This window comes from Lagopus leucura, unplaced genomic scaffold, assembly GCF_019238085.1.
Source record: "Lagopus leucura isolate 7727_CA_CO unplaced genomic scaffold, USGS_WTPT01 Super-Scaffold_100001, whole genome shotgun sequence".
NCBI classification, from domain to species: domain Eukaryota; kingdom Metazoa; phylum Chordata; class Aves; order Galliformes; family Phasianidae; genus Lagopus; species Lagopus leucura.
The window spans coordinates 99,659,860-99,687,113 of NW_024962262.1; the positions used below are offsets into that span (position 1 = coordinate 99,659,860).

At 39.2% G+C, this 27,254-nt stretch overlaps 1 protein-coding gene across 1 annotated transcript in view; it reads right to left on the reverse strand.

The window, feature by feature from the left end:
- Window positions 1–1,114: 1,114 nt before the first annotated feature.
- Window positions 1,115–27,254, reverse strand: part of SPAG17 (sperm associated antigen 17) — a 91,544-nt gene continuing 65,404 nt past the window's right edge. The window contains exons 30-48 of the mRNA XM_042866836.1: window positions 26,708–26,862; window positions 26,222–26,398; window positions 24,518–24,645; window positions 22,635–22,765; window positions 21,080–21,207; window positions 20,500–20,673; window positions 17,135–17,248; window positions 15,014–15,059; window positions 13,639–13,741; window positions 13,149–13,202; window positions 11,671–11,773; window positions 10,971–11,067; window positions 9,561–9,659; window positions 8,483–8,634; window positions 7,810–7,979; window positions 5,844–5,904; window positions 4,929–5,073; window positions 3,476–3,613; window positions 1,115–1,227 (exon numbers count right to left, since the gene is read on the reverse strand). Of these exons, the coding sequence (XP_042722770.1) occupies window positions 3,477–3,613; window positions 4,929–5,073; window positions 5,844–5,904; window positions 7,810–7,979; window positions 8,483–8,634; window positions 9,561–9,659; window positions 10,971–11,067; window positions 11,671–11,773; window positions 13,149–13,202; window positions 13,639–13,741; window positions 15,014–15,059; window positions 17,135–17,248; window positions 20,500–20,673; window positions 21,080–21,207; window positions 22,635–22,765; window positions 24,518–24,645; window positions 26,222–26,398; window positions 26,708–26,862 (2,174 nt within the window). The 3' untranslated portion in view covers window positions 1,115–1,227; window position 3,476. The remainder of the gene's footprint in view (window positions 1,228–3,475; window positions 3,614–4,928; window positions 5,074–5,843; window positions 5,905–7,809; window positions 7,980–8,482; window positions 8,635–9,560; window positions 9,660–10,970; window positions 11,068–11,670; window positions 11,774–13,148; window positions 13,203–13,638; window positions 13,742–15,013; window positions 15,060–17,134; window positions 17,249–20,499; window positions 20,674–21,079; window positions 21,208–22,634; window positions 22,766–24,517; window positions 24,646–26,221; window positions 26,399–26,707; window positions 26,863–27,254) is intronic.

The window sequence follows — 27,254 nt, forward strand, 5'->3', positions numbered from 1 at the left end:
TATTTGTATTGCATCTGCTCCCATGTATTGGAAATTGCACAGAATTGTTGCAGGACAAGTCATACTTGTCCTGTATCAGATAAAAATGATTTAAGTGGGCAGGCCTCTGCTCCTGTTGATCAGTAATCAGTTTTTCATGTATGCTGCCTTTTTATCCCAGTGATCAGGTTTGGTAGATGTAGGGGCTGCTTCTGGGGCACTTTGTCCTAAAAAATAATATCACTTTTAGACTGACAGGTCTGACTCAGGTTCTCAAAGCTGATCTTCTTTCTAACATGAAGTTCATCTGAATTTTTAATTGCATCCAAGTTGTTATTGACTGTCCAGTCTTGTTCTCTATAGTAGTGAAAGCTGTTGTTTAATCTCCAGTCATAATCTTCTCAGTCACTGTAAAGTGTTGAAAGTCGTCTCCATGTACTAGAGAAAACTCCCTGTTTCTTAGGATGTTAGGTACTGGAAAAAGCACAGGAAAGCAACCCACTGGAAATACATTAGAAATAAAAATGCAGAACTGCACTTAACAGTAAGAATAAGGTATCTCCTAAAAAAGCTGTTTCTTTTAGTGACTGCTGCGTAAGTAGAAACAAAAAGGGGAAAATTGCACTTCTAAGTGGTTCAGTCTACCACTGTGATAAAATGAACCTTTGAAGATAAGTGGATATAAACAGAATTCCTTTCACGTATAACTTTGTGTGCTCAGCCCCCATCTGTTGTTTGTAGATAATTAAAGGTAGGTGAGCAGTCTGTGTGCAGAAAGTTGAGCCTCAGACTGAAAGCAAGCAGAAAGTTAGGAATTAGAAGGCCAGAGCAGATCAGCAGCACTTGCTACAGTTACTTGCTCAAAGAGTCACACTTCAGTGAAACTTGCTGCATGCCTGGTACTGGTGGGGGGTTTCAGGTGCTTCAGGGTGGCTACAGAAACCTAATCTCTTGTAAAAACAAAATAAACCTATCAGGAAGCATTCAGCACTCTTGCAGTGCAGAGTGTCAAACGGGGGAATTGAAATTCCACGATTGTTTCAACTGTTGGCATTTCAGGCAGCCACAGAAGGCACTGCAACTTTCGGACCACCTTTCCCATGAATAAGAGACAGACAAAATTTTCATTCATGCTAGTTTGATTGAATAAATGAAAAAGTCTACGCGGGGAATGTTTCCATAACGTTGGTCTAAAATTTGGGTAATTCAATATTGCTGCTTTTTACATCATTCTTCCAAGGCTTTGACCTGTAGGGAAAGAGGAGAGAAAATTAACATGAGAGGAAATAAAAGTAAAATAATAATAATAAAAAGGTCTACTTCTGTGTGGTTGTTGAAACACCGTAATTATGTCAGGCTGCCTTCAGTAGAACTGGCCTGTATTGTTGCTGTTGGAAGGGAACAACATGAAAACGGGTTCTCGCATAGGCTTAAACTAGATTAAGGGTTTGTTTTCATTTCATAAATTGAGTGGAATAAAAATCAAGACCAGGAGTTCAAGCTGGGCAATCTGCTTGGGAATACTGAAGGCATTCACTGGCAGCTTCCTCTGCAGTATTTCATTTTGAGTGTATTAAGAGAATCTTTGTGAAATGTTTTAAACTTGAGAAAACGTGAAAGAAATGCCTGAGCCTGAGCTGCTGTTGCTTCATTGGTGATCTTTGATTCTTGGTCTCTGCTGGAAGGTGTGGCAAACTTGTGATCAGTTCCAGGCAAGGGAAGTTTCTAGGTGTCATGGGAAAGAATAATATTGGTTCTAGTGATAGTAATCACTTAGGAAACGTGATACGGACTTAAAAAGTTGTCACATAACCCTGCAAAGACTTTACTTCTGTCTTGGTGAAGCCAAACAAGACTTTTCAAAGTGATGTGAGCCTTAACATAGAAGTGTCAGTGTTTTCTGACCCCCATCAATGCTAATTTTTGATGTGTTGGAAATGGACAGGATGTTGAGCTCAGGAGGTATTTTGGGGAAGAATGTTCAAAGAAGCTTTTGGTTCAGCTGTTTGAGGAGTGAGGTATGGCTAAGAATTGATAAATTGGTAGAAATTGTCAGTCCACTCACACAAAGGCTTTGCTAGAATGGAAGGACATCAGACTGCGGTAATGGCAACGAGGAAAGCAGTCTCCACAATTATCTGGAATAGTCAGGTGGGAGATGAATAACATACTAATTTCTCTCCACCTGGAATTCTAATGGAAGGTGACGCTGATCAGAATAGGCTTGGCAGGGACAAGTAGATTGGTGTGTACCTGGTGTTCAGGGATGATCCAACAGCTGTATTTTGGTGCAGGGCTGTGATGGGCTGAGGTGGGAAAGGGAGGAGTCAGACTAGGTGAGTACTTCTGTTCCATTTCAAAACAGTGCGAGAGGGGTTTGTCTAAACTGCCTTAACTGGTGAGCTACAAGTTGTAAGCTGCTAAGATGGAAGGTGTTAAATTTGCTATTCTTCCTAGATACAATTGTTTGTTACTCTGGAGATAAAATTCCATACTGAAAGGGTAAGAAGATATTTAAACAGGAAAAAAGCAATGCTTGAAGTAATCAGGGCAGTCCTAGAACAGATGCAGCAGTCAGAGGTGCACATCTCTCTGAAGTTCTTTTGAGAACTGACTGATGTGGTCTTTTTTTGTTTTTTCCCTCCAGAGGAGCGGAAATGAGATACAGCTGGGATTTCTTTACTGACTTGTTAGATAACATAGCAGGCTTACAGATGGTAAAGTTGAAAGAAAAAAGATGATGTCAATGTAACAAATGGGAAGTCTAAACTGAATAGAGAAGAAACAGCCATAGGATTTCTGTTTATGAACTGTCACATTTGGCTATATTGTAGAGCACCTGAGTTGATGTGGATGAGATGAAACACCAGCCCAATGCTTAACGTGGTGGTCGGTGGTTTGATGAAAAATTCCCAGTAAAGCTGTCTTGTTGGCAGGGAAGATGTGTCCACTGTCCATGTATGGACACTGTTTCATTTAGGATACAGAGATATTCTGTATGAAATGTGTGCAGAGGGTGATGTGTGCTGGAACATGCTAAGTTGTGTCTGTAAGGCTGCTGTCCCATATTAGGCTTGCTGTCAGTGTCAAAGGGTCAGCAATAAGATGTGGTTTTAGGAAGAGTGTTAAACTGAGGCTGATTTATTAGGGCTTAACCGAAATAAATCTAGCTGCCTGCTGCCAGAAGGCTCAATCTACTGCTTAATGTGGAGACAATTAAACGAAGGATTTGGGGCAGGGCTGGGGAGGTTCTACTGTATCTCCACTGAGCAGAACAGCCATAGTAATCTGTAAATCTCTCACAGTGAATCTTTTTGTTAACGATGTCACCCAGTGCATTTCTTGTCTTTTTCTTGTCTCAGGTCAAGTGCGTGATGTGTGTGTGACAGCTTTGCTGGCAGTACCTGGCGGGTTTGTTGATGCTGTGGATCAGAAGCTAAGAGAAGGTACATCTGCCGTTTAATTCACAGCTGGCAGCACTGCATGCAATACTTACATTAGCTTGAAAGCTTTCGGGGTAGCATAATCCGGAACCGTGGCTTGGGACATGTAGGAACTGCCCGAACTGTCGCTGCCATCCCACCCTGGGGGTATCCTTGGGGGCGGCACTCATAAATGTCACTTCTTAACACAGGTGAGACGTTATGCTAAGGATCGAATCGTCTCAGTATGCTTATATAACTAAAAGAATATGGCTGGAGGCTGGAAGGAACTCTGGAAGGAAGGCTGAGAGACAATTTGAATCTGAACTGCTGGCCTCAACTCAAAGATTAAAGGCCAAGTAAAATACTGGGCGAGGGTGCTTGTTTTGGAGGGTGGTCTTGCAAAAGTGAGTGACTGATGTCTGGGCGAGTGGGAATGGAGCAGAAACCATTTTTGCTTCTATGCCACCAGGTTTGTCTAGCCCATTTCCTCAGTTACACACCTGAAAGATTTCCCAAAGCATATAAAACCTTGATGCAGTTGCCATTAACTAGCACTCCAGTCAGTCTCATAGGACCCTGAATTCTTCTTCTCTTTGGGACTAAGCAATTGAGCCCACACAGGGCTGATTTCTGGCAGCATTCATACAGTTCTGTGTTCACAATTGCTGACACAGCGATTCTCTCCCTTGCCTGTTTAGAGCATGAGGCTTTACCATCAAATGCTGCCATATGTTTTATTTCCAAGGGATGGCACGCTTCCCCTATGAGGACAGGCTGTAGAGATAGGGCTGTTCAGCCTAGAGCAGAGAAGGCTCTGAGAAGACCTGAGAGCAGCCTTTTAGTCTCTTAAAGGCAGGCTATAAGAAAGAAGGGGGCAGACTCTTCAGCAGGGTCCGCTGCTGAACCATTTCAGGGGAAATGGTTTCAAATTTAAAAAAGGCAAATGTGGTTTGGAGATTAAAAAAAAAAAAAGTTGTGATTTTTGTTTGTTTGTTTGTTTGTTTACAATAAGAGCAGTGAGGAACTGGAACAGGTTGCCTGGAGAGGTGATGGCTGCTCTGTGCCTGGAGATATTTATGGTCAGGCTGGATGGGGCCTCCAAGCAATCTCATCTAGCTGTGGATGACCCTATTTATTGTCAGGGGAGGTGGACTAGATGACTTTTAAGGGTCCCTTCCAACTCAAACAATTCTACAATTCAAAACTGTGATTAAAATATTTCTGTCAGTGGAAAGTGGAAACAAAGTCTTAATCTTCTATTTGTTCTTAATACCCACATCTTTCTGGCCTTACCATTCCTCCTTTCCCTGTTTTTCTAAGTCTTGTTACTTTATCTAAATTGCTTTTGGAGTTAGAATCTTAAATTCTTCATTTGTGCCTTGGAAAACATTGATCTGGTGTTTCCAAAAAGGACAGAAAAGCTTAAGGAAATGATGTTTAAGGCTCCTGCCAGGTAGTCAGTCCTCAGTGTGATGCTGCTAGAAGGTGTGTGTGGAGGGGGAAAAGTAAGACTGCAAAGGATATTTGCTCTCACAGGCAGCAAAAGAGTCTCTGTTTCTGTTATTATTTCAATATCGTGGGAAATTTCTTCAAAGCCATCGGTACTTTCCTCTCCAACTGACATGGCAAAAATTTCTATCTCCAGTTCAACCTGCAGTCCTGCTGCCACCTGGGAGGGAGAGAGAGTGAGAGAACTGCTGACAAACAAGGTGCATGTTCCATACATAGCCCCTCCACCAGTGCTTCCAGTTGATTCTTGTTCTGTGTTATCTGATGAAACCAGAGACTTAGTGGAGTACTGAGTACTTGTATCATGAGAAAGGTCTGTATAAAGCAGTGGCTCTTCCCAGTGTAGTTTGAAAGAAAACTGCCAGGTCTTTTTTTGTTTGTTTTTTTTTGTCTCATTGCAATTTTTTTTCCCCTTAAATTTCCTGTCAGTTCTATAGGCAAAAGGCAAATAAGGACAACTGAGAGAAAATAAAAAAGCTATAATGTGTAGGTGAAGAGATACCGAAGAAAAGCAGAAAGTGTGAAAGCTTTCTACTTCATGAGACAGTTTCATGTGCTGAGGTGCTTTGCAGGGTAAAAGATTTACGGTGGGGGATGGTTGCAAGCAAGAGAAAATCACTGAGGCAAAAGTTTACTAGGTTCAACTCTTGCAGATACCAGGATAGGAGATGAAAGTGCAGGCCTAACAGGTAGTAGCTCTAAAAAATACCCTAAACGATGGGAAAAACTTGGAGATAGGGTTACAGTATTCTGGGGCATGTTCTGAGGCACAGAGTGCAGAAGACAGCAGAGAGAGCAGAAGGCAGCATCACTTTAAATAACTTTGAAGTTATTTACAACGACATGGTCTACTCCCAGACAGCTGTTATGGCAGCATCATCAGAGTCATGTGAATGTAGCATAAAACAGAAGACCTTCTGTACTACTTACAGGCCCAGGTGTGTACAGCACGCTTAGTCCTGTGTATGGAGGTGGCTGCTTCACCCGAAACCTGTCAGAAAAGGAAGAGAGGGAGGTTGCTAGAAACTTTCAGGCAAGCAGAAGACATGGTTAGGAAGCAGCCCATCTGCTTTTCCTGTGATTGTGTAAATGACAGCAGAATTTTTTAGCTCATCCTTCCCACCACAGCGTACAGCTCTGGCTATAGCACTATTCCTGGGCTTTCAGCCAAGGCTCAGGCTCCTATCAAAAATCAAAGCAGTAGTTTAATGGGCTAAACTAAGTCTTTACATTGCTTATTATACTGCCTTGTCCTTGCAACAGAAGTGAAACAGCTGCAGTCTAAGCCTGCAATACACAAAGGAAGTTGGACTACAAGTTACACCTTTTTGGCAGCTACCTGTGTGTTGCACACCCAGAAGTCCTTAAAGATCTTTCTTCAATGTGATTTGATATGATTCTAGTGCAGAAGCATGATCCTTATAGAAATTACATGCAAATGAGCCTCTTCAGTTTCACGGTACCCAGTAAGGCAGTGATTAAATTTAATTTACTAGCATGCTAAATCAATCAATCACTGTCAAGTTCTCTAGAAGTCATTAGAGCAGATATGACCTTTGATAGTTCTGTAAGAATTCCTGCAGTTCCTCTGGAGTGCTGGTTAAGAGAAACTGCACTTCATCTTTGTCACAGCATCCCAGCACACCCAGGCAATGGTGTGGCACACAGTAGTTCTACTGACCCTGCCCTGGAGAAGTTTTGGCTTCAGCATGTGGCAGATGTGGGCCAGAACTGCCCACCTTTGCCCTATATCTCTGCCATCAGCATGTTCTGCTGTCATGGAGTGGCTAGTCACTTGCTTCTAAAAGCAGCTAGTAAAAGACTCAAGCTGGATTGAATAGAATGAGGGTGGTATTTTCTGTGTCTATATAGAATGCTCTGGTTTGAATCTAAAGAATGTAATGTGCACAGCTGGAGCTCCAGAATGTTGATATATGACCTACTGATTTATCATTTGCATGTACCATGATGCTAAAGTGTGCATTAAAGTAGAAATGTCTTTCTGAGGCCACATCTAACTAGACTGATTTAAAATAAATAAAATCCTGTCCATTCTCATAGAAGAAGTTGCACAAGAGTATCTCAGTTGGTCTTGAACAGATTTCTAAAGCTCCTCATTGCCTGAGTAGTCACATGAGACCATGATGACTCATGTGGGTGCACCTCTTCTAAGCCCCTATTTTGATGATAATTCCTTCCACCCAAGAAAGGAGAGCAAGTATTACATTTACATTATATTTAAATGCTTCGTGTTTGTCTCATCCTTGCATCATGGCACTACAGTAGAAGGATGCTTTGATTGCTAAGGTAGCACCACTGTGACAGCACTCTGGAACACTGGAACAGTGCTATTGCTATGACTGAATGAATGTATATGTTCAGTCACAATGCTCTGCTATCTTCTCACCCACTGACAGGGGTGACAAGTGAGGGAAACATGCTCAAATGAATGTTTTATTTCATCCTTATCTGTCTGTTTCTGAAATCATCACTGAAGCTGTTTCTAAATGCAGCTCAAGACATGTGGCTGCCTGAACACAGCTCAGTCCATTTAGGTTGTCAGAGTTGCAGCATCCAGCAGCACTTACAAAAGCCAAACTTAATACTGGTTACCATGAAAAAGTTTGGTTCTTCTTCTTCAGTAATAACCAGTAAATCATCTGCTGTGGGCTAGGACTATGCATACAGAACCTGCTGTTCCTTACCGGATTTGCATCTTCCTAATAACACTAATATGCAAATAATGCAGCAGTATTGCTACTATTATGTTCTCTTACATTGATTCCAAATATAAACATACATTTTGTTATCTCACATTCATCATATGAAAAGGCTGACAATTAACAAGCAATGCATATTTTGGTTGAAAACCACGTTACCGGGAATGTGAACTAACCTTGAGAAATTAATGCCAACATTCTTCAGAATCACAGTGGCTGCATAGGTACAGCCTTCCTTTAGTACTCCAAACATCATTTGAGGTGGAATGAGGTGGAAGTCGCTAAGATGCTGTTTTGCTCTTGCAAGAGAAGATATGTTGACCCTTCCTGCGGCAGGATCTTCTACCTTTGCAAACAGAATTAAAATATTAGATAACAGACAAAACTGATGGCCCAACGACTTAGATTCAGATTTACTAAACCTAACCACCTATATTTGATCTCTGTCCATTCATCTTGAGGAATTACAGGCAGGCATCGTAAATGCAGTACAAACTGAAAAGGCAAAACTAGGTACTTTGAATATTATCTGCAAATGTATAGTGGTTTGAGTTTTCAGACATAATGAGATATTTCAGGGCAACTGAGCATGCTCTACACTTTTGGAAATTAGTGCTCTCATGTGAGCACCTGGTATAGAACCAGGCTTTTGGCACATGAGGTAGCCCTAGTAGTTGAGAGGAAAGCTACTTTTAGAATTGCAAGTAAATTTCTGTATAGATTGCAAGTTCTGTTGTTTCAGTAAACAGTTTCAAAACAATGTCTAGTATTGCTCCAGAATAAAGATTTCATGCAAAAGAGATGATTGAGAGAATTTAATATTAACAACAACAGAAGATGCTATTTCACCTTTTTATGTGGTATGGAGTTTGGTTTTCTTCCCAGAAGTGATGATGGTAATCTCACTTTCTCTTTCCTTGGCTGTCCTGCAGCATTCACCAGCAAACTCTGAACCTTTACTTGAAAGGGTGCCTCTTCTGACCCCACAGCCAAGCTTGAGTCTGGAAAGCAAAGATTTCAGAAGCATAAAACAGTGGGCATCAAATTTTGCCCAATCCTGAAATTCCTATTCAGATAAAACTTTAATTTCCATGAAAGAATTTGATTAGCACTAGCACAGCTGAACTGGTCTCATTTTATTTAAAAAGTCAACAAATACATTAAAAAAAAAAAACACCAAAAACGAAAAACACCACTCTAATACTAGCTAGTAATTAAAATTGAACAAATAAGCAATTATGTACTATAATTAGTAAAACTGATTTGTGGGAAGCATCACAGTGGAAATATGCAATGAAGGTATATAATCATCTGTGAAAGTGATTAAAAACACAATAGGAGCTACAAAAACCCCATAAAATCATAATTGAGGACATTACTATTCCAAAGAAGGGCTTCAACTGCACATTGATCACACCCAGGCTGGTCAAGCCAATCTGTGTGTTCAAGCAGGAGAAGTTCTAGTCCAGGTCCCAGAGCAGGATTCTGTCAGCACAACCATCTGGCAAGTTCTGTTTTTGACCAGAATTTCTTGCCTTTATTACTGCAGTTCATTCATGTGGATTATCTGTGAACTTCTTCATCTACCAAGCCCCTAACTTGTTGTCTTTGAACTGAACTCCACTGTATAATATACATAAAAGGAGCATAGGAATGAAATGTTTTAGAGGAGGAATTATAGCTTGCCTGTGTCTGTGGTTCTACCATCACTATCATGCCCATGTAATTATAGCAGTCTGCTAGGGGAAAGGAGAGAATTTCTCCCATTATTTTTATAGCACTCTCCCTTTCTGTCAGTCTTGTGCTCAGATATATTCAGAATGTTGAACAGATAGAGGTGGATTTAAATATCTATTGCAGACAGTCAGAATTTGTAAGTAGACAGAAATAAACCTGCTCCAAACAATGCTCTGAAAAGCAGTTTTACCTGTTGTGCTGCTGGAATCTTCGCTTTGTATGGAATGAGTCTGCAGCAGAAGACTAGGGGAAGGTGAGGAGCCACTTGTGCTACTAAGACATTCAGATTCTAAAGGAAAAAATAATGGGATACTGTGACAGGTGTTCTTCACAATCAATCACTATCACTTTCTTAAGCACATGAAAAAAAACCCAAAGTATTTAGCACTTTAATTTAGGCAGCCTTTGAAAGCTGCCTACGTGACCATGAGAAGCTAGGTAAGTTCTGCACTCATGTTCCCCAGGCAGAAACAAACAAAGAAACAAACAAAAACAGCAAAACAAACAAACAAAAAAACAACAGAACAACTTTATATCTTGTCATTCTTCATTTATTTCTCAGTTAGCCAGAGAAGTCATCAGAAAGGTCTAATGTACAATCCAACCCAGCCTTCTAGTGACTGCAAACTGAGGAAGTGTGGAAACCAGCAGGGATCTGATAAAACCCCACGGAGGACAACTTTCCTAATACGAATCTTTGCTGAGTATGACTCTTGATCTCACTTCACCATATCAGTACCTTGCCAGAGCAGCCTTCAAACAGAGAAGTATCTCTCTCAATATTGTAAAGATTAAACTTCAGAATGGATTGCTCACTCTTACAATGCTTATCCTCAGTCACGGCTTCCTCCTCTTTCAAACGCTTTCCTCCTCTATTTTCCAAACTACCCTTCCGCTGTGCATTTTCTTTTCCATACCCCTTCTGTTTCAGTCCTGAGCTGCCCCATCCCTGTTTCATTTCAGTATTTGCATCATCTCTCAGCTTTTTCTGGTCTTTTTTCCAAACTTGGCCCCCTCATTTCTTGCTCACTTATTCCTGACTATTTTTATTTCACTTTGGGTTTTTTTTTTGAGCATTCTGCATCCATCAATCCTCACATTCATAGCACAATTCCTCAGCTTTGCATCCAAAGCCAGTGATGTCTGCAAAGGCTCCTTTGGCACGTGAAACACAGAAGTCTCATAGGCCACACTGGTACTAGTGGATTAAATGGAAACATTTCAAGATACTCAAACATGTTAATCTATATGGTCAAATTGTTGAACACTGGCATGATACTGACAGTGCTGTTGAGCAGTCTCCCCAGAAACATTGTTAGGCATTTAAGTTGGCTGGGGAAATGGCTGCCTTTTTTGTGAGACTGAATTTGCTAACATAGACACAGCCTACTCCATACTGATGGACCTCAATGTGAGGAAATGCTGCTGGGTATGCTTCATATGTTACCATAGCTATCAAAATGTCTGAGAATACACAGAGGCAGAAAATTTATTCTTAAATTTAACCTCAATATGAAATGAGGCAACTGGGTAAAAAAAAAATTAAAAATAAAAATGGAGAAGATATTAAAATGCTACCAGACAGTCGAGTCCAAATTACCTCTCCTGATGTTTTTCATTGTCTCTGGAAGGAGATTCCCACTTTCTTTTTGTGGAACTGGAGGAAGTTCTTTAGATAGTGCTTCCACATCAGGAAACTATAGAGAAAAAGGATGAAAAGAGGCTTAGGTATTCCAACAATAAATATAAAAAATTCAACCTCATCAGCATACCTCCCCTATGAAAAGAAAAAGGTCAATGGAAATAATAAGAAGCAGAACCAAAGAGGTAACAACAGAATTTATGCACATAAATATGCTGCAGATCCCAAATGGTTTTGACTATACTTTATACTCATAGCACTGATCAGGTGGGATTACAAGAAGAAAGTTCCCAAGGTCACCTCCAGTTAACACAGGTGGTTTGGTCTTACTGATTCCTTTTCAAGTTAACAGAGAGATGTTTTCTGGGGGATGGGTGAAAAGACCCAAGGTTCAGTATCTGCTATGGATCAATCAGATTGTCCAGAGTTTACCTAAGGAATCTCCATAGTTTTGCCTCAGTAAATACATGCCACCTCTAAGATACATTTCCTTTGGCAAGAGTATCTAATTCCTAGTATTAATTCTTCCACAACTGTCCTCTGTAATGGTTGCTGGAGTTAATTTGAGGCTGAGATGTAAAACCATATCTCTAAGTGTGGGACTATGGCAGAGGTTACCTGGCCTCACATAAACTTACCCAGTTTTCATCTCCATTACCTTTTTTGAGAGAAATGCCTTGCCCAATTCTGATTTGAAGTAGGGAGGAATTATTTTGTTTCTTATTGCCATTAAGGTTTTCTTTCCTTCATCAAGTTCTTTCCTAAGAAATTTTGTCGTTGTTGGTAAGGAAAAGAAAGAAAAAAGACATAATTGAGTTCATCCTGCTTTCAGTACAATATCCGAGACACTAAAGAACAAAAGGGATAAAGCAAAGTGGCATTTTATTTTATTTTTTTTCTGTTTAATTACAGTGAACAATATTCTTGTAATTTGCAATTTTCTCAGAGGCAGACCAAGAACAGGCTGGACTGGCTTGCAGACAGTTCTCTGCAGACACTGATTTATGGAGGTCTGATAAAAATGCATACATGCTGTGCTTTGGCTGCTATAAAGAGCTCTTACTCAAAACATACTCCAGTTACGTAAATCTTGCGGATCACGTCTGAGACTGCTAATAGTGCCTTTCTGACCTTCCAACAAACATTTAAACCTGAGGATTGGTATTGCAGATGCATTGTGATTACTAACATTTGTAATATAAAATTAATCAAATTTCAGTATTTCCTGTCAGAAAAACTTGATTATTCTGTGGATGCTCAGAAAAAAAACTTGTTCAAACTTCTGAAGGTGGGAGTCTAATACACCAGATGGGTGTGTTGCCATTTGGAGGAACTTTGAAAGGCTGGAAAAATGGACAGAGAAGAACCTCATGAAGTTCAACAAAGGAAAATGCAACGTCAGAGACCTGTGGAGGAATAAACCCATGCACAGGTACAAACCAGGGGACAAGGCTACAAAACACCTAGGAGTCCTGGTAGACACCAAGTTGAACCAAGGATGTGCTCTTGTGACTACAACCAGCAAAATCCTGGACAGTGATAGAAGTGTTGCCAGCAGATTCAGGGAGGTAAACCTTCCTCTCTACTCAGCGCTGGTGAGAGCAACCCGGAGTACTGGGTTCTGGGCTCCCTAGTGCAAGAAAAACATGGATTTATAGGAGTGAGTCCAGAGAAGGGCCACAGAGTTAAGGGCTTGAAGCATCTTTCATATGTGCAGAGGAAGAGACTGTTCAGCCTTGAGAAGCTTTGAAGCAGCACCACAGGTATATCTGGGGTTCTACTAGAAAAATCAGCCAGGATTTACAAAAAAAGCCAGAATCTTAACCTAAAGCATTAGCATCTGAAAATATTAATATATATTATTTTTCACACTGGTGGCAGAACCAGATGATAGAATAGAGGATTTCTGACTTCAGCCCTTGTTTTAATTATGCTAAGTTAACAGAAACACTATCAGGTTTTGACAAAATGAAAGGCAAACCATCCATTCAGCATTTGCTGAACTTGCAGAGAACACCCCTTTATTTGCTAGCAGAGCACAGCACTCAAGACCTCATGAAAGCAGTAAGTCTGTCCAAATGCAGACTTCAGTTGGCTTTTAAAATAAGTAAATTTCTGCCCTACTAATACTATTACCTGTGCTCTTGTAGTTTGCTCTGCCATTTGGACACTGGAGTTTGTTCTTCTGTGCTGAATAATTATGAAAGAAAAAGGTAATGAAAACAAGAAAACTAGCATAGTGTTTTATAAGCACAAAAACACTTGCAAGACAGCCCTGGAAAGAAAATGTTCTTTATGGAAGTCCAAAACATTAACATTGCTAGTGACTCCTGACTTGGATTTGTATCATTTGGAAAATCATTCACACATATTTCCATTTATATTGTTCAATTCAACCAAAATATTCCTAAAAAACCTTTTCCAACAGACGTTTGAGTATCTTTCAGATGAGGAGAGGCACAGAGGGACAAAATAACCACAGGAAAAACTAGTAAAACACTGGGATATGTACCCAGAGATCTAAGTCTTGGTTCTTTGCAGCAGCCAGGACAATGCCATTCCTGTGTGCTTATTTCCTACTTTTGTGTTACCTACATTTACATCAGTTCTCACAGGTACGTCCTACCTGAAGCTCTGCTGCTGGTCTGCTGTTTGCTCTGTGACTCTTTTCTTGGTGTGAAGCAGGCGTTGAGAAGCCACTGCATGTTCATACAGCTCAGTTATGTGAGCTGCAATGTAAAGAGCACTACTGAATGCACATATCCTGCTACGCGCTTGTAAGCGTTATGGCTAACAAACTTGAAAGGACATATCTTAATGCATCTTTCTTATACTTGATGAAAAGCTACGGTTAAAAGCAGTGAAGATAAAATTAGTTCTTATGAATCACTTCTAATCATATTAAAGATTAATTGCCAGGAACATATTCCAGAGCCAGCTGAAGAGAAAACTGGGTTCTTCCATTTTTTTTTTTTTACAGACAATAAACATTAATACGAGACAGGCCAATTACAGATTCTTTACTACTGTGAGGAAAGAGGCATAAAGAACTTCATTTCCAACATCAAGTTCAGAACATTAGCTGATAAGAAATTAATTCAATCAATAGAAAACAAACAAACAAAAAACCCCCAAATCGGAAGCAGATTAAGTTCATACCCCCACTCTGTATTTCCTGTATTTATGTTCAAGATACAAATCAAATAGCTGTGAGCAGGAAAAGTTGCTAACATTCAGTCACTTTCTAACTAGTGAGCAACTCTGTCTCCAGGCGAGGAAAATAATGTGGGCTTTTAGGTACCTTTATTACTTTCAGCCTACTTTGGTTGTACTTTAATTGCTGCTGCTTCATAGCCACAATCAACATTATCAGGTTACTGAACTATTAGTTCAATATATTCCATGGAGAAAAGCCAGCCTGTAAGACTGCGACAAATTTGAGGGCTTTTATAAAGTTTCCCTATCTACAGACATCTTTTATAAACTGTGTTGCTTCTTCCAAGCATTGAATCTACACTGTGAGTTCAAATAAAATTCCTTTGTTCAAAAGAAATTTCTGTGGTTAAACTTAAGATACACGAGTACTGAGAAATATGAACCTATTTGGCATTTCTTTCACAATAAAACATATTTTTGTATTTTCCTGTTTTTTCTTTTTCTTTTCTTCTTTTCTTCCTCTTTTAATGAGCCTCTTTCACAATATCTTCCTTGTTAATAATAGTACATTACAAGTGCATTTTAATTATGTGGCTTTTTGTTTGTTTGTTTGTTTTTAAATTAGAAAACTGTAGTAAGCCTTTGTTGCAGAAATTCTCATTTCCATTACATATTGTGTTTTGGTCTCTTAACAAGTAGAAAAACCCTTGGCAAGGTAAGAGGGGAAGAAGAATAACATTTTGAAGAGTAGTGTCACTATGAGATTGAACACTGTATATTTTTCTATGGAAAAGGGCTATGAATTATTAAGGGGATTATTAAGATAGGTATTCAATTTTTATTACCTTTGGCACTGAGATCTTCAGATGATTTCTCCCAGTTAGGGAAGAACTGTAATGAAGAAAGAGTAACTGTGACTATGTGAGAAACAGATCTAACAATCATATCCTCTTTAAAGGATTTCTATCCTAAACAAATGTTATCTGTTACCTGACAACATGACTACTGGAATGGAGGTACATCAGTGTGTTAGAAAACATGAGCTGGAAGAAAAAGAAATGAGGCACAATTTTCCTGGCCTAAAAATATAGGTTTCCTTCTTGATGATCTACGTCACGGCTAGCTTCATGTTTTACAGAGTTGCTCTTTATTACATCAACTAAGCCAGTTCATATTCAAATCATACCTCAAACTCACAGGCAAAAAGAGTCAAATAGGAAATAGGTTCAGGAAATTGCAGGCTTTGTTAGCTGTAGGGGAAGCATGAGAGAGCTCCTCAGTAAGCGTTTGAGCAGTGACAGACTCTTTTACTAAGCCATTTCCTTTGTTTTCATGCCGTCCCTGAAGCAGTTAACTGGAAACCAGAGTTCTTGTCATCAGACAGTCTACATTATAACAGAACTAGGGAACAGTGGAGACCTCAGAGGAATATAACACAGAAGGTCCACAGTGGGACTCTACGTCTCAGAAAACAGTTTTCCAATGTGAAATCTGTAGCTGCAAATGTGCTCTGGTAGCCAGGGCAATCAGCAATGATGAGTCAGGAGAAAAATCCATTGGAACTAAATAGCATGTGAGATTCGGCACCTGGCTCTCATCAAAGCACATAAAGGACACAGGGAGATTACCGAGAGATCATTTCTCAATACCAACCTTTCCAGAAAGATTGTGAGTTCCCTCCTACCTCCTGCTTTTTATTTTTTATTTTTTATTTTTTTAAGGTATCTTTTCTCTGCTGTCATTTAAAAAGTGCACATCGCATGAAAAGTGTTGAGAAAAATGTATGTGGAAGTTGTAATATCAGCAAATCAGAAAGGTCACTTTGACTAAAAGGTTCAGGGGTGAATTGTGGAATTACATGATTACATTTTATTTTTAAAGCTTGTAAGGAAGAATAAAATCCAGAGAGGTAAGAGAAAGACAGCAGCAGCATTTAACACTGGAAAGATTTAATGTCTACTGATTTTGCACATTGAAACAAGTTTTTAAAATGTAGACTCTAAGCCTAAGATGATGTTCATTTTCTAGAATACTCTCACACTTCTGAAAAATGGATCAATGATCTGGTAGTGAATATTTACACTAATGTGGCTAATTCAAACATCAGGTTTTTGAATTCAGTATGTTTAAATTTGCTATATGCTTGTTTTTTGACTAAGTGGAAATAAAAAGGAAAGCAGTGTTTAATAACCTAAAAGTCTCGCACATTAATTAACTTGATGCCAGGTCCCAAATTTAAAAAACACTGAAGAAAACATGATTTGAAGAACTGAAAGACAGCAAACTGAATGCGCTATGTAAGATGTGATGATTTTTAACGTAAGATGTAAACAGTGTCTCTCATTCATCCTAATGCCCGCCCACTTCTGCTGCTTGAACTTCAGTTTGTCACCACTCATCTCCCACTGACCTCACAGTTTCCTGGCCCCTAACTCCAAGCTTCTCTTCACCTTTTCAGCACCTTCCCTGTTCCCCTCCCATTTTTTCCTCATAGTCTAATCAGCCGTGCAAATTAACGGAACGTATTTTACAAAAATATAAGCAGAGACAAACAGTAACAATATTCCTCCAGATTGTTTCTAGATTACCTTGAAAGGAGGGTTTAAACTCTTGACGTGAAGGTGGTACTGACTGAAAGACAAGTCTCCCAGCTGCAGCCTAGAAACATTCTCATCCTAATGCTGGGGAACACAAGCACTTCAGTGTTTTTTGGCCTGTGTGTTTGGGAACATATCGTTCTGAAGAATCCAAATTCTTAAGCTGTTTTCAGCAGTCCTTCCCCAGATGGCAGTAGTGACATTCAGTAATCCAGCTAAACGTTAAATAACAGCGTGGCTTTGCTTTACCACTAAATTACAGTGAAGGAGGCACTGTGCTATCCGAACATACACTATAACAGAGTTTCAAGTGTGGCACTTGCAATGCAATACAGTATATTTGTTGGAAAAAAAGTAGTTCTTTCTCACCTTAGCCAGGTCAAGGAGATTTGCAGCATTCTCTTTTTCCTCTTCTGTTCTTGGTTCTTTTAAATTCATCTCTTCCAGCTCATCTTCCTGCTTTAAAATGTTTTCTATGTATTTCTTGTGGGGACAATAGAAAAAGAACAAGCAAGTATGCTTTGCAGAAGTAGACTTAATGGACACATAAAGAAAAAAGTTTGTAGAAGTAATGGGTATAAGTATACTTTGCAGTGTCATAAAGAGCACTTCTGTGAGAATGTGTGACTCCATATCTACAGGTTTGCAGGGGGAAATAGTTACAAAAAGCTGAAGAAGAGGAATGTGTGCAGAGAACGAGTGAAAGCTTGCCAGGGTCTAATCAACTCTGATGACTAGCAAGCAATACTGTTGAATATGCAAGAAGTGACAAACTGAGGACACAAAGCATCTGCTTAATTTGCACCAGGCCACTTGCACACATTCACACCCACAGTGAGCTGTATGACTTGGACCTACACCCAACAGGGTGGCAATCAGCTACTTAGAATCCCTTGGTGTGTGCCTGTATGATCCTGTGCTTCTCACGTTGAAGTAAGGGCTGGCCTCCCAGCTGTCACACTAGCCAGGCAAGAATGATGAGCGTGCAAGCATCTGATTGAACTACATGAGTGAATAAAGGAATGTGTTTAATCAACACCTATCTGTTATTAATAACAATGATTTGATCACGTTACTAAGATCACATTAACGAATAAAGGGGATCGAACAAACACTGGTTGTGATCTCTGTCTTCTTTCCATTTGATCCCTGTTAGGGAAATGGAAATTTAGAGTATCATAGTTGAAAAATCAGGCTTAGAAAGTGTCTGAAGCTCTGCTTTTATACATAAGCATACTTTCTCAAAATCACACTGAGTGCTAAAGAAAAGGGCATGCTCTTTTTACACATTTCTTTATCCATTAGGTGATCAACTGGATGGAAAAGAAGGGTCTTTGGAGACAGCTGCCCTAACACATCACCCTGCTAGAAAGTTACATGCAACATTGAACTTTATGCATGGAGAAGGTTGGCAGAAATAATCTGCTTCTAGTTCCAGTTCTTTTTCTTTAGATACTGATTTAGTTCTGCAAAAATGAGCATTTGGCTAAAGATTTAAGATATCTGTTTCTGGAAAAATCCATTAATTTGACATTGATATATGAGCAATGAGGGTTTTTTCACTGCACATTAATGCAGTTATTTACAAATGTTTCCTCAGTGCCAATAATTACAATTCTTCCTTCCCAGCATAACAGTGTTCTTCTTCCTCTAAAATCCAGAAGAGATCTGGTCAATGGAGTGATGTAATTTGGGATTTTGGTGTGGAACATTTACTATTATTATTATTTTTAAGACTGTTACCTTTGAAAACTCAATATGTAAATTAAAGAACAAGTTTGATATATGAGGGCTGCTCTGAAAGCAATGGTATGGTAGTAGAGCTTGAACCTTCCACCAATTTTCTTTTAGATTTTGTTACCATGTGACAGATGGCAGTTTGACAAAATAGCATCTGACATGGAAGTGCAGATGAAGGTATGTTACTGAATTCCTCCATGTGGAAAAAATTGCTCCTGTTGACATTTATCAACACTTGCTGAATGTTTATGAAAACCAACCAACGGATGTGAGCACAGTGAGGTGGTGGGTGGTGCAGTTAGCAGTGGTGACAATGATGAGAAACACAATTCGTGTTCCAAATGGCCATGCACATTTGTCACACCACAAAATGAGGAGCGCCTTGATCAGCTCATACACACAAATCAGTGGATTACAACCAGGCAACTGTGTATGGAGCTGAATATTGGCTTCAATGCACTGGAAATGACTGGAATAGGTCGCAACATTGGAATATCAGACAAACCATCAACTCTGACTGCTACATTTTGATGCTGACTAAGCTGAAAGATCAAATTTTCAGAGTCAGGTTAGAGAAGACAACAGCCTTTCACTTGCAACACAATAGTGCCAGGCCCCAAACCAGTCTGAAGATTGTGGAGCACACTGCCAATCTTGTCTGTACAGTCCTACCACAGCCATCAAGTAGTTTGGATTGGTGCCTTCTGACTTTCATCTGTTTGGGCTTATGAAAGATTTACTGTGATGGCAACATTTTCCTAACAACAGCATCATCATAGCAGCTGTGAAACACTGGGTCACCTCTGCTGGTGCAGATTTTTTTGAACATGGCATGCAGGTTCTTGTTTATTGCTGGCAAAATATACAGCTAATGGTGATGACTAAGTTGTACTGTTTTGTAGATGAGAATTTGCTCTATCAAATAGTGTTATTGTACTCTTTGTATCTGTTGTAGTTTTCATGGAAATAATAGGAGGCATTACTTTCAGACCAACCTACACATTTATAGAATGTAGAAGAGTAAAATTTAGTTCTGATGGATTAGTGTGTCTCAAACTATGCCAAAGTTGAACAGCTGTTAATGTTTTTCTATTGCAAACATGCCTTTCTTGAAATGTAAGGTGGAAAAAAAAGTCTAACCGGCTACAGTTTGCCTCCACCATCACAGATTCTATTTGCCATTAATTTTGAAATTCAGTCTGCAATGCCACCATCAAAATGTTTAGCAATTTAATTATAGAACACGTGTATTTTGTTATTCCCTGACTGGTAAATAATAATGTTTTTAACTATACAATTTGTTTTAAGAGCATCTTGACAGTATGAATCAAATAAATCAGTGTTTTATACAAAAACTAAAAAGTGAAGTGCTAATAAGGATCAATAGCAGGACTTTCAGATCCTATCTCAGAATGCTTTAAGCTTTTAAGCTGCAACTTGTTCTTTTTTATGAACCAGGCAGTAACGAGTGATGGACAGACACTTTTGCAGAAGGCTACACAGCTATTTGCTAGACGTGAACCTAGCGACAGAACTCAGGCTTCAACCTAGAAATGTTCTATGCTGACCTATAAAAACTAATCAGTAATGAAGACTGTCCCAGTGACTTCATCACTAAGCTAACTGTAGATTTACAGTGGATTCAAAATTATTTTGTAACATTATAGATATTTTCAAGGTTTTGATCAGGAAAATAAACCCTAAGCAAAGAAAAAAGTAACATATATTTCCCTTTCTCTCAGCATTGATTTGCTAGTATACAGTCTGTGATGTGCACTGGACTGGTCCCCATGTATTTGCTCAGAAAAGTAGGTTCCAAAAGGTATAGGAGAAGAGAGACAAGCAGCTTCAAAATCACGTTTTTCGTAGGGCACCTGCCTACATATGAAATGGTTTGTACTATGGTTCTTGTCTCAGAGATATATAAATCCATGTTACCCATTTTGTCTGTTCTCTAACTCACTGGAAGAATGAAGAGAATATGATTGTATTACCTTGAGAGAAAGCTGTAGCTTTTTTCTTAGTTCATCACTGAGTGGTTCATACTGGAACAGCTGACGGATTTGCAGTTTGTTTGGACATTTTCGCACAGGTACTGGTAAGCATGTCTCCTCTTTGGATCCAATGCAGAGACCCTTCCAAATGTGTGCTCTGACTGTGGTCTCCTTCTGAACATAGGCAAGAGCAAGCAAAAAAAGCAAGAGGCTATTTATATCACTGGGTAACTATAGATATCAATAATTCATGTTTCAGCTGAAAAGCACATGCTGTGCTTATAGCATTGGAGATCCAGTAAATCATGTTAGTACATCCTTGGGCATAATTTACAGATCCTACAATCTCTTCATCTGGCAAAAAAAACTATCCCTAAAACTGTTGCAATCACCTCAGCAAGCATAAAAGAAGCCCAAGTTGACTAGATTTTTTCCCAACACAGCCCACTTCTTGCTTTGTTTGCTTAATAAAATAAATTTAATTGCTTATTTAACTGTCACATTGTTTGGAGTTCCAATAACCTCTGTGACAAACATGGTACTGCTTAAGCAGTAAAAGACAGTTTCAAAACAATTATACCTCATAAGGAGAAAATGCATTCCAAGTTCTTGGCCGAAGATTTGGAGGAACAATACTCTCTGGTTCTTTCTTCATCACCCAGGGAGAGGCTTCAGACAAGGGGAAGAGGATGGTAATACTTACAGCACCTGGTTTGAAAGTGTATTTTGGTAAGAATCAGTTTGAATCCAAAAACAATGGGCAAGGGTCTCAGACATCCAGAAAAATATACTTTCCAGAAAAATATAAGTATAATGAAACTTATGATCGGATGTAAAACTCCAGGTGAAAATGTGATACCCAAGGCTATAGATAATATTGGATCACTGAGGTGATTATACAATAGCTGGACAGCTCTGGATTACTCAGCCTACATTTAACAACTGGCTACTTCTTTTAGGAAGCAGTTTGTTTGCATATTGTGTGGAAAAAAGGAAGAAAGACCACTGACTTGTGTGTATTGAACACTAATTTCAGAAGATATATATTAGATTCATACAAACATAGTTCCTCAATGTGCTTTATACATCACGGTCTGATCACCAGAATGATTCTATTGGAAATTATTTATTATTTCTTTTTACTGTTGCAATTAATTTTAAAGTGTTTCAAAATGTTTTTTTCTTACCCAGATCCAAAGTCTACTTAATCTACTATTATCTCTATCCAAAAGGTGGCCTTCAAAACTGATACTTCCACTGAGATGTTCTGTCACAATAATACAGAATTGTAACATCTTATTATCAAGGTAAATCTTGATAGGTTTTCTTGAATGGGATTTCCACCAGGTGCTTATCTTCTCCATCTTCCAGAGATTTCCACTTCCCTTATCTTTTTGGCTCCCCTAGGACTTTTCCTCTATTCCCATGAGAAAATCATTCCTTTCAGTTTATATAGAGGGGAACTAATCATTGTTATAATTTCTCTACATTCGTTTCTGTCATTTTCAAGATACATTTATTTCATTAGGTCTACCATGTCTAGGCTTTACATCTATCTTGTTAGGCCACCATATATTTACAGAAACACTATTTCCCACTAACTTCACAATAATAACCATTTCAGGATGTAACTTACTGCATCGGTGTAATGAGGTGGCTGTTGCCAGGTGCTACTGGAATCTCCCATTTCAGTCCTCTTTTTCCAGATTTTTAGTAATGTACATTTAATCTTTCTACAACTAGACTAAGGGACAACAGATTATGTTTGACTTCACTGATAAAGACAGCTATATTACTATATGAAGACTGCAAGATATTCAGTGTTTTTGATAGAGATACACAGAGGATTTATGAATCTGGCAAATGCTTTTGTTTGTAAGTGTGAGAGTGAATAAAGATATGCCAGTTGTTCGTTCACTTTCTTATCCTTTCAAAGCATCGTTCAGTTAATTCTCTGTTTCTCCAAGCTTTTGCACAAGCTCTCTTCCCTTTCCTTCAGTGCCAGGACAGTGGACAATTGCCCACACAGGGAAAACATTTACATATTTCCCATCCAAATGAGCTTTGAAACTTCTGACTCTACTTTTGATTATTTTTGTCACTAGTTTGTCAGAAAATGAACTAAATCTTCCTACCTGGATATCCTTGTACAGGTTCCTGCAAGACTGCAACAGTTGGATCACCACAGACCTCAGCAAGATACTCTTCCACATCCTTGCTCCGCAGGAGTTCGGTTCCTGAACCATCCATATGGATGATGAAGAACCTGGAGTGCCACAGAACTCTGATTGTGTTGTGTATAGGAGGCAAGGTTTTGACAACGGGGAAGGCTGCTCAGAGAGCAGTTCTGTGCCAGACACAGAACTCCAGCTGGCTGCACCATCCCCAGCCACACAGCTGAGCCCAAGCTGGGGGGACATTTCTGGGAAAGCATATTTAAGACAGGGTAAAATGCTGCACAGGCAGCGAGGGGTGAGAAAGATAGTATGAGAAACAATCTTGCAGACACAAAGGACAGAGGAGGATAAGGTGCTCCAGGTGCCAGAGCAGCCCGTGATACCAACCTAGGTGGGCCAGTTGATTGGCTTAAGGGTAGGACAGCTCTGCAGAGGAATCTGGATAGGCTGGGTCCAATCACATGCCATTGAACATGGCTACATGCCAGGTCCTTCATTTCTGTCACAGCAACCTGATGCATTGGTATAGGCTTGGGGAACATTGGCTGGAAAGCTGACCAGTAGAAAAAGGAGCTCAGGTTGCTGGTTGTCAGGCAGCCAGCAGATGGCCAAGAAGGCCAACAGCATCCTGGTCTGCATCAGTAATACTGCAGCCAGAAAGATCAGGGACATGATTGTGCCCCTGTACTCAGCATTGCATCTGGAGGTGAGCCTGCATCTGGAATACTCTGTTCAGCACTGGGCCCCTCAATACAAGAACAATGTTGAATTGCTTACACATGTGCAAAGAAGAGAAACAAAACTGGTGAAGGGAGTAAAAAACAAGAGTTATGGGGAAATGCTGAAGGAAATGGGGTTATTTAGTCTGAAGGAGACTGAGATAAGACTTTGCCAATCTTTCCAACAACCCTGCAAAGAGGTTGCAGTGAAGAGTGTGTCAAACTATTTTCTTGGGGAACAAGTAATAGGAAATCTCAACTTATGCCAGGGGATGTTCTATTTGGTTATTACGAAGAATTTTTTTCATGGAGAGAGTGGTCAAGCACAAAGTGGAATGGGTTGCCCAGGGAAGTGATGGAGTCCCCAACTCTGGAGATATAAAAGACATAGGGACCTGGCACAACAGGACATGGTTTAGTGTAGGTTAGCTTGACTTGATGATCTTGAAGGTCTACCATATTTCCTTAAGGAACTGTGGCCTTGGACTGCAGCATGTGGATAAGGAACATGCTGGAAAAGGGGAAAACTGTGAGAAGGAAGGAGAGGCAGAGAGGAATTGGGAGGGACCACAACCACAACCTCCGTTCCCCACCCCCTGTACAGCTAAGGAGGTGACAGGGAGAAGAAGTAGAGTAGTCATGTTGAGCCTGCAGAAAAAAAGGGATGGGGGAGAAAGTGTTTTTTTGTGTGTCCTTCTTTCTCACTATTCAAATCTTGGCAATAATTACATTACTTTTGCTTAAGTTGAGTCTGTTTTGCCCACTACAGTAATTTGTATGTGATTTCTGTCTTTATCTCAACCCACAAGCTTTTCCATCTTATTTTCTCCACTTGCCTCATCAAGGAGGGGGAAGTGAAAGAGAGGCTGAGTGGGTCTGGCAGCTGACAAGTGCCAACCCACCACCCTCATCAAATCCAAGACTTCTGAATTGTGTTCTTTTCTAGATGGAGAAAATAAGAAAGCTCTGTAATAACAAAATAAGAGAACAGAATTTCAGGACATTGACATCAAGTGCAGAAATACACAGTAATGAACAAAGAAAGTGCAAGTCTACAAACCCTGTACAAATACAGAGTAGCAAAGAAAGAAAGTGTAAACTTATCAACCTAGGGAAGTTTACCTGGGGACATGTTCATCACAAGAGATGGATTTGTTAACTTCTGGGACTACGGATGCTGAACTTTTGTTCTCCTTGCTGTCAAAGCCAATGCTTTGAACTAACACAGATGTGCTGCCATCAGCCATGACCTACAACAGAAATCATGCAAAATGATTTGAGATGCATGATGTATTTAAAACAGTAACTTGCTGCTGGACTGTAAGTATAATCTAGCTCAGTGACCAAAAATAAAACCATGTTGAGCAACCTGAAATTGACGAGAAAAAGAAATGAAGAAAACTGAAAACATAGTGAAAAAAGTGAAAACATTTCTAGGAAAACATGACATATCAGAAATGCTAATACTACATGCTGACATGCTTTGAGATTGTGAGTTGTCAAATGAGGTCATCTATGATTACATTACGTTTGCAATATATATATCTGCATGCATCAATAGGCAACTTCATATAAAAAATACACGCTGGGCAGGACTCTAAAGCTGGGTGCTTCCTATTAAACATAGATTCATAAGGTGATACTGGTACTGCATACACCAGCTCCATCACTTGAACACTCCTCTTATCCTCACACCAATGAAAATGGGGTCTTGAGAGTAAAATAGTGTGGGATAATGTAATTGAAATATACTTCATTAATGTCAAAACCAATGAAACTTGTTTACTCTTTGAATATTTTCCATGTCTGTGTCTTCTCGTATTGCATCTCGCCCTTCTCAGTACACCCCACGTTGCCTGTGATCACTGCTTTCATAATACCTTCAGCTGCCCCACAGCTTCTTCAACTTTTGTCTTTTGTTCTCTATGTACCAGCTGGGAAAAAGGTGGATGTTCTGATGCTGATGCCAATCAACTTCTATAATTTGAATAACATTGAGTTTGTAGGAAATTGATACCTTTTAAATTTCTACCCCTCCACTGATTATTCAAAATTTATTAAGGAGATATTGACAGATAAAATATATTTTTATAAGCACAATTTATCCAGCTTAGGGAACCAGGTTAAAAACTGCATCATAATGCATATGTCCAGTGCCAAACTGTATGTCTGAGAACTTTGAAACTACATGATATCCTCATTACTGTACATTCTATCAGATTTATCAGAGCACATGATGATAAATAAATAAATACAATCTGGAAAAATTGGGAGGATTATAATTGGATATCACATTTAGAAAATAACATGTATGTCACAGACACTTAAACTATCTATTTCCCGAACTTGTAGCAAAGTACTAACCTAGCTCAAAAACATGCCTTAGGTGTAGGTGTGGAAAGATCAAAGCACTAACAATATGACTTCTAAGACTGAATTTTACAACAATATTTTACTAGGCAGATTACAGTTTTTCTAAGGTCCTTCTGAAAAGCCAATATCCCCTCTAATTTTCTATCCACATTTGCAGAGCTGATTTTTTTGCTGTAATACAAGTCACAGTAACTAAGGTAACTTTACAGGTGAGGTAAACTGTAGATCTTGTGTTTCACTTCAACCTCTCTAAAAAGAGGGAAATACCACAAAAGTTAAACCTGAGACCAGTCACGTTTTCTCAGTAACACTTCAGAGTTCTGATTCAGGATCTATGCCTTCTGACTAGGTAGGCTACTGGGAGTGCCACAAGGCTATAAGAAGGCTTTGAGAGTTGTTCATGAGATAAAATTACTTAGAATGCATGAACTTGTTTATCTCCATGTATTTTACCTTGAAAAGATTTCCTTCAGGATCCATCATCTCACAAATAGTGCTGGAAGTATGTTTCATAATATATCTCCCTGCTTGTGTCCCTTCCTTCCTGGTGGTGAAATTGCAGACTTCATGGGTATAAACTGCTGAGCAATCCTCATCAATGAAAAGGGAGCCTGTCTTGATGGGTAGAACCTATTGCAGTAAAAATTGGGGATGCTTTAATGGAATGGATGGAGAGAAGGAAGGAAGATGAGGTCCAGGAGGCAAGCTAATGTTTGTATCTGTAGAATTTTGACTTCAAGAAAACTTAAGATTGTGAATTAAATTTACTACACAATTGTGAAGAATTACTTAAACATTGGCAGAGTATAAGGTTGAGAGAATCACAGGATTCGTGACATTTATAGAGAGGGGAATTAAAACAGTCAAGATGAAACCGATGACAGGTAATCTGGGACACAGACATAAATATCACTGTCACAAACTAAAAGTAACTTCTACCTGATATGTTCCCCGTGGCTTTGCTATAATGGATGTCCCATCTCCAAAAATGGTACAACAGGTACCATCCTCACAATTTGTTGTAACAGTAGCAAATTTGGGGTTTTCTACTCGAATCCTTTTTACTTTCCTTGTGATGGTTTCTGAGAGTTCATCTAGAAATTAATACAGAAAAAAAACTGGACCTGAGTAAATGAATTATAGAAAAGTCCTAGAATTCAGCTTGTATTTCTTTCCTCTGACCTTTATCTTCTCAGTAAAAGGTCCTTACATTTTTTTCATACTATCCTTTATCATCTAATTTTGTTATGCAGACACTGTACAACCTTAAAATTTTTGGACTGAGCACTGAATATAGAAAAAATTATCTGAGGATGGCTATACTTAATTTATCAAGTATAATCCTAACCATAATGATTCGGATATTTGTAACATACAAACTGGATCACTGAAATGTATTCTGCCTGTGATACACGCTCTAAGATATGAAGAAATTCTTATTCAGCAGCACAAGTCATAAAGAACAAATTGAACAGGTATATTAATT